The 8,197-nt window shown below is 37.7% G+C and overlaps 1 protein-coding gene across 1 annotated transcript in view; it reads left to right on the forward strand.

The window, feature by feature from the left end:
* The first annotated feature begins 5,312 nt into the window (after window positions 1–5,312).
* LOC107153728 (thyroid receptor-interacting protein 11-like) overlaps window positions 5,313–8,197 on the forward strand; it is a 17,786-nt gene continuing 14,901 nt past the window's right edge. The window contains 3 exon segments of the mRNA XM_048801456.1: window positions 5,313–5,741; window positions 5,744–6,061; window positions 6,063–8,197. Coding sequence (XP_048657413.1) covers window positions 5,340–5,741; window positions 5,744–6,061; window positions 6,063–8,197 — 2,855 coding nt within the window. The 5' untranslated portion in view covers window positions 5,313–5,339.

Genomic DNA, 8,197 nt, shown 5'->3' on the forward strand with positions numbered 1-8,197 from the left:
ACGTATGCAGTTTTGATTGCTTTCAAGGAACTCCAGTGGTCCACGTAATGTAATAATTTGAACTTTGTCAATGTACACATGGTTTGCAGAGTTTTCATTTAACCTGGGCTCGAGCCTGTTCAGCAGCAAGCATCCTCATGTCAGCCTGACTTTATAGTTCTTAGCTCATGTTTCCATCCATGTACCTGTTGTGAAACAGGAAAGTCTCTATATCTTTTGGAAAATGCCCCCTCTAAACAAAAGGAACAAACAGGGAAAAAGCAAAACAAGGTAACAGCAAAAACATTCTAAATGTAACCAGCAAATAGTATCAGCCCATAACTGAAGAAAAAGTGAAGAAATCTGTGCTTATTCAGAAAAATAGAAATTTGGGATGAATTATGAAGTTGGAATGCCACATGGACAAGTGGCTTGGATGCATATGATGAATTTTGTCATGCATTCTGTGAGGAGGTAAGGAGAGAAAACTCACAAACTTTCAATAAATTTTCCAGACATAATTTTATTATTAGCTTTATTAATGAATCTAGCTCTCAATTCACAGAATTATATAAGTCTTAAGGAGTTAATTAAAAGGTTTGAGTAATACTTGGCTGCACTTTATGGGAGGAATTCCATGCTATAATGGTATTTCTGGTTTGGGGAATTTGTAAAGGTCTCAGGACCCATCTCTTAAGATTGCCTGCTACATAGCATGAGTCTCTAAGATTTTGTCTCACTCCAGTCAGAATGGCAGCTATTAAGAATACAAACAACAATATGTGTTGGTGAGGATGTGGGGAAATATTTACACTCATACATTGCTGGTGGGACTTCAAATTGGAGCAGCCAATTTGGAAAGCAATATTGAGATTCCTTGGCAAGCTGGGCATGAAACCACCATTTGACACAGCTATCCCACTCCTCAGTCTATACCCAAAGGACTTAAAAGTAGCACACTCAGGGACACAGCCATATCAATGCTTATAGCAGCACAATTCACAATAGCTAAATTGTAGAAATAACCTAGATGTCCTTCAGTAGATGAATGGATAACGAAAATGTGGTATATATACACAATGGAATATTATTCACCCTTCATCAAGAATGAAATCATGGCATTTGCTAGTAAATAGATGGAGCTGGACAATATCATAGTAAGTGAAATAAGCCAATTCCAAAGAACCAAAAGCTGAATGTTTTCTGATATGTGGATGCTAACCCACAGTAAGGGAGTAGGGTAGGGAAACATAGAGAAACTTTGGATCAGACAGAAGGGAGTGAGGTTAGGTAGGAAGGATAGTAGAATGAATCTGACATTATTACCATATGTGCATATATGATTACATGACTTGTATAATTCTACATAATGTATAATCAGAAGAACGAGAAGTTACACTCCACTTATGTGTGATGTTCAAAATGCATTCTACTGTCATGTATAACTACTTAGAACAAATAAAAAAATAAATTGAAAAAATTCTTTATGTAAGAATCACAGCAAATAATCGGTTCCTAAAATAATCTAAATTATTTATTAGTCTAATAATCTAAAATAATCTCTAAAATACATTTTGATCTACTTCACAGTGTTACTGTGGCTCACGGTAAAGTCTCAATAAATACGAACTCTTAGAATTACACTTTCTTTTTGTTGTTGTTGTTTTTTGTTGTGCTGGTGGTGGTTTGTGGTACTAACGATTGAACCCAAGAATCCTCTACTAGTAAGCTACATTCCTATCTCCATTTTCCTTTTTACTTTTTTCTGGAACATGGACTCCTACTGACTCAGCCTCCTGAATATAATTCATCTTTTTGAAGAATATACTCTCTGTTTTTGAAGATGTTGTAGAAAGAACATATATGATAATGAGAATATCCTCAAAATTTATTTTCCCATGTAGACCATATTTAGTTTCAACATAAAATATTCACTTTCCTAAACCAAATTTTATTCTCAAATGTCATATTCTGTTCACTATTCCATAAGGTTCAGGATGAGCAAGTGAGGAATATGTTATGCAATGACAGTAAGAGTTCCATGTTCCAGCATATGCTGGAGTGTAACCTGTGTATGCCAATGTAATCTGTCAGATTAGGAGAATTAGTTTAATATGAGTGAGTGATAAAATATGACTATGCTACAAAGCACTTCTCAATTTAGGCTGCATTATTACAAAATGGCCTCCCCAATACAAAATAGATTGGGTCTCTTGCATAAGCAGCCAATCGGGCTATTCTTCAACTATCATTTGTTATTATTCATCTTCTATAGGATTATATCAAGGCAGAATATATCCAAAGAGATGTGAGTAGAATGGTGAAAGTGCTTGACCTTAAGCCACATAAGTTATGAGAGAAGAACTGGGAATAATTAGCCCAGAGAAAACAGTGCTTCATTTGGACATGGCTAAATATTTCTAGCTCCTTGAAACTCAACCATAGCTACTTTGTCAAAAACATAATTAGATATATTATTCATGATGTTTCATAACCTAATTTTTTCTTAATCCATTCAATGACTTCATACTATTGGTTATATGTATTTTTATAAATTCTTTTTTCCATGTGTATTTATACTTGACTTTCTTATTTTATTTGTGTCACTCTAGTGCCTCCCCTATTGAAGAGTGCTATATTTTTAATTCAGATTCAAAGAATGCATGAACTTTCAGAGAGTTTGTAGTTCTTGAACTTATTTGCGTAATTTATGATGTGTGTAAGCAATTACATAGCTTATACCATATAATACACATTTTTCTTATTAGCTGTGGGACAAATGAACCATATTCCTGCGGTTGGGTAATTATTGTATTTTATTTCTTTATAATTTGTTTTTATTCTGCAAGTTTTGAGGTGTGTGTGTGTGTGTGTATTCTCACTGTGTGGATGGATTAGAAAAATATATATTTATGTAATTTTACTTTCATTTAATTGCTTTCTTTTGCATGTGTTTATGATTTAGCCTTGTTTTGACATAGGTGGGATATAATTATATATAGGTTTGAACTGTTTTGATCTTACATTTGTTTGTTTGTATATTGTTTTTTGTCCTTAATCCCACTTCTTTAGTTTTTCCCCATCCCAGTACCAAATTTTCATGCTCTCTCTCCTCTTTTGTCTTTTAATTTTAGTTAATTTTTTGTAATTCCTTCTTTATAGTCAACATCAGCTACCTATCTCCTGACTCTCTTTTGTTTACTTACATATTTCAAACTTTTCTTGCCTTCCTACCCTATTTTCTCTTAAGAATCTTTAATTCCACTGACTAATAGAATTAGATAGTTAATTCAATTCTTACCCAATCCATGTGGTTGTGGTTATTGATAATTTAAAGGACATAGTAGATACCTGCTGTTTAATTCTCGATTGAGTTCATGATTTTTTATTTTTGGTATTGATGGTACTGATGCTCCCCTCAACATTCCTGTATAGGTGGCAATTATTGCTGTAGATGTCAAAGTGGACAGCAGAAACTGTACAACTGTTGCTAACAGTAGTGCTATTCCTTGTTCCCACTTCCTGTAAGAGGGGCTGGAAAGTGATTGGAACATTTTAAGTTCACAGAGTTGAGATCTTGCTGTGGAATAATACTCACAACTCAGCCAAGTAAGTAACAGCAAATCTCACTCCACAAATGATAATCTAGCCCCACCTGAGCCTTCACATTACTTCAAGGGCAGAGAATTGGGGAAACAAAACCAAAACCCCCAAACCAAAAAAAAAAACAAAAACAAAAAACAGATTCCAAGGAGGAACAATCACAGATGGCACCACAGGTTGCACCTGGGATATCTACTCATAAAGGAAAAAAGATAACAAGAATCTATCTCAGCTGATGCACAAGTGCAACCAAGACCTCTGAAAACATGAGGAAATAGGCCAAGAAATCTCCTCCAAAATTCAGAATCTGCCTACAAAGCATCCCACAGATATGGAAGTAGATGAAATATCACACAAAGATTATAAAAATGATTATTAAAACGTTAAACTAAAAGAAGATCTAAACAATGAATAAAGAAAGCTAATATTGGAGATGAAAACCACTCCAATAAAGAAACAAAAATATTGAAAAGAAACCAGTCATAACTCCTGGAAATGAAAGATACAAATCATACTTCACAGTAGCTCAACTGTGGAACCAACCTAGATGCCCTTCAATAAATGAATGGATTAAAAAATGTGGCATATATACACAATGGAATATTACTCAGCTGTAACGGTCAGGCGAGCGTCGGAGGAAGAGACCACCAAGAGACTGTCTCATGCAACAGCAAAGGGTTTATTGGGGTCCAGCATGCTGGGGCTCAGAGCTCACTTGAATAGAGCAAAGAGCCCTGAGAACAGCTTAAGCAGAGCTTATATACTTTCCTTGGAGAGGGCAGGGAGGGAAGTTCATTGACGGGTCAGGGTGAGTGGGCGGTTTGCCTGCAACCAGGTGAGGGGATACATTCTGCAGTTTGGCAGTTGGGGACAGCACATTCTGGGAACAAGATTAGCAAACAGTTCTCAATTTTATTAACCTTTCAAGCAATAAAGGAAAATAAAATCATGGCATTTGCAGGTAATAGGATGGAGTTAGAGAAGATAATGCTTAGTGAAGTTAGCCAATTCCGAAAAAAGCAAATGCCAAATGTTTCCTTTGATATAAGGAGGCTGATTCAGAGTGGGATAGAGAGAGGGAGCATGGGAGGAATAGAGGAACTCTAGATTGGCCAGAGGGGTGGGAGGGGAAGGGAGGGGGCATGGGGTTAGAAATGTTGGTGGAATGTGATGATCATTATTATACAAAGTACATGTATGAAGACATGAATTGGTGTGCAAAAACTTTGTATAAAACCAGATATGTGGAAAATTGTGCTCTAAATGTGTAATAAGAATTGTAATGCATTCCAATGTCGTATATATATAAAATAAAATTCCACTGGAAACTATCACTAACAGATTAGATTGCATAGAAAAAAGAGCTTGAGTCCTTAAGGACAGAACTTCAACTTCTGGCCTCCAAGACAGGGTAAAGGCTCTAGGATGGGTGTACTGGTGGCCAGCATGGAGGTGGCAGGATCAGCCCACGGAGCTGGGGGAGTCACTAACTCTGTGGGAGAATTCACCCAACCCGAGGGCTGAAAGTCCAGGAAGGGAGCAGAGGCCCCGCAGTGGTGATTGAGCCCCTGGCGGAAAGTTCCTGGTCAAAGCCCAGGCCAGGCCTCTATGTTTAAGGCAGAGCACCAAGGGTGGCAGGAACCCTGAATGTTTTGGTCATAATTGACCCTAGCAACGCTCCAGGACATTCAGCTGGAAGGTGGGTGGCCCTAGAGTTGTTTTTGGAGTAGAGCTGAGGGCTCTCTGAAGCTTTAGCAATGTCTTCGTGGTTTAGAGGCCTAGGCTTCAGCTTGGGCCAGTCCTTGGGTCAGGTGGGAGGCAGCTTGGCTTCCCCTACTGGCCAAGTCTCCAACTGCATAATAGATATGCCTGTGGAGGTCTCCAAAGCTGTGGAAGCTGGTTCACTTCGTTGTCGGAGAAAGAAAATTGAAGCCCCGGAATCAAGGTTGAGATCCGAGAATACAAGACTTCAAAAATATTGTACTGATCTGGAAAAAAAGGATGAAGCATCACAGCTTCAAATAAACCTTCGATCTACAAGTTACCAAAATCAGCTGCAACACGAACAGGTAGAAATCAGCCATCTTCAAGCAAGCCAGATGGCAGTACGGGAGCAGTTGTTGAGCCTGCATTCAGCTGCTCAATCAGTACCTCAGGAGTGGGTGGTGTACCAGCAACCAGAGCACCTTGTTCATTCGGTTATGGACTCAGTGAAATCTGCAAACTACAGCATACTATTAAAGTCCTGGAACAAAACCGAAGTCAGGACATGGATCACCACCAAAATGAAATGTCCATTTTGCAGAATGCACATCAACAGAAATTGGCGGAGTTAAATCACCAGCATCAACAGGTGTCAAATGACTATGAAGGACAGATTGCAGAACTTGAAAAGCTGTTACATGAAGGTGACTCAAGAGTTACAGTAACTGATGAGTCTCATGTCTGGGAGATGCAAAACATGATTCAGGTTCTACAAAGTGAAAAAACTAGAGTCCATAAAAAGAATCAAAGAACTTGAGGATACAATAAAAGACATAAAGAAAAAATTATCTTCTGCAGAACACGACGGAGATGTCCTGAAAAGAGAAAAAGAGCAGCTCAGTGTGGAAAAGCAACAAATAATTGAAGAGTGTGAAAACTTGAAACTGGAATGTAGTAAATTGAAGCCTTCTGTGAGGGAGGAGAGTGATCCTGAGGCAGAAAAGGGAACAATTCCTCCACAGAGTTCATCAATGGGAGAAGTGTTCAGACTACAACAAGCCGTGTCTGATGCTGCAAATGAAGGAATGAGACTGAGTAATTTAAGACAGGATAGCAGTCTTGCTGAAGACAATCTGAAACTTCAAATGCATGTGCAAGTTTTAGAAAAAGAGAAGTCATTATTGAGTCAAGAAAAGGAAGAACTTCAGATATCACTTTGCAAACTTAGCCGGGAGTGTGAAGTCATTAAAAATAAGGCTTCAACAGACATGAATTTGAAAGTACAAATACATGACTTATCACTGAACTTGGAGGCTAAGGAGCAAGAACTGAATGAGAGTATTAATGAAAAGGAAATGCTGATAGCTCAGTTAGAAGAACTGGACAATGAGCACCAGGAAGATACAAAGCACATGAATTTGATAATAGACAAGCTATCAAAACAGCAAAATGAAGGAAATGGTCTAATCAAGAAGTTGAAACAAGATCTAGAGGATGAAAAAGAGAGACTTCATCAACTTGAGGAGGATAATATAGACATAACTAAAGCATTGCATGTACAGAAAGAAAAGTTAACTGAGAGTGCACTGAGCCTCCGTGATTTGCATTCAACCAAGCAGAAGCTTGAAGATAAAGTCAAAGATTTAGTAGGTCAGTTAAGTCAGTCACAAAAAAATAGTTTAAACATCCAGCAGGAAAACCTGGAACTTAAGGAACACATTAGCCAAAAGGAGGAGGAATTATGTAGAGTTCGGAACAAGTTAAGACATGCTGTTAATGAAGACTCTAACAGAAATTTTACGGATGACTTGCTTAAAGAAAGGGAAGTCGAAATTACAAACTTGAAGTAAAATCTTGCCGAAGTAGAACAGCTCAATGAAAATTTAAAGAAAGTTGCTTTTGATTTCAAAACGGAAAATGACAAGTTGATTTCAGCATGTGAAGGTGTAAGGCATCAGTTGGAAGAATGTATTGCTGGTAACAACAAAATTTCTCTAGAAAAAGACACTGTTATGGAGACGCTGAAAAGAGAGAAAGAACAGATACAAGTAGAACTGTGTCAGGCCAAAAAGAGACTGTTGGAAGAAGCAAACAATTACAGGCAGACTATTCAGGAACTCTCAAATGTATGTAATTGGAATACCTCTGCCTTACAGCTGGAACAGGAGCGTGTAGTGCAACTCAGTCAAGAGAAAGACTTTGAAATAGCAGGACTCAAAAAGAATATTGAGCAAATGGCTACTGATCAAAAAGAAACTAAGGAAATGTTGGCATCTCGTTTAGAAGAACAGAAGCAATTGATGCAACTTATAAATGAGAAAGAAGTTTTTATTGACCAACTCAAACAAGAAAGTTCAGCACTGCAAAAGGATTTAGATAAGTGTTCTCAGGCCTTAAAACAAAATGAAACTTTAAGGCAGACCATAGAGGCAAAAGACAGAAGTCTTAGCTCCACGAAAGAAGAAAACAGACATCTGCAAGAAGAATTGGAAAGACTTAGGGAACAGCGGAATCGAGTTGGAGCTGTGGCTGAGCCTCAAACCCTCGATAGTATCACAGAACTAGAATCTGAGGTGTCTCAACTGAATGTCATCAAGAATCATCTGGAAGAGGAAGTTACACATCATCAAAAGGTCATTGACAATCAAAACCAGAGTCAAATGCAACTACTTCAGTCTCTACAGGAGCAGAAGGAAGAAATGGATAAATTTAAATACCAGTATGAGCAGATGAAGGCTGCACATACCCAACTGATTTTTAAAAAAGACAAGGAAATTAAGAATTTGCAGAAAACCATGGAACAAATAAAAGCCCAGGGGCATGAAGAGAGACAGGACATTCAAACAGAGAATGCTGATAGTTTTCCAGAAACAAAAGTGAAAAGCCTTAATATAGAAAATGGGAGTGAAAA

This window comes from Marmota marmota, unplaced genomic scaffold (assembly GCF_001458135.2).
Source record: "Marmota marmota marmota unplaced genomic scaffold, marMar, whole genome shotgun sequence".
Classification (NCBI taxonomy): domain Eukaryota; kingdom Metazoa; phylum Chordata; class Mammalia; order Rodentia; family Sciuridae; genus Marmota; species Marmota marmota.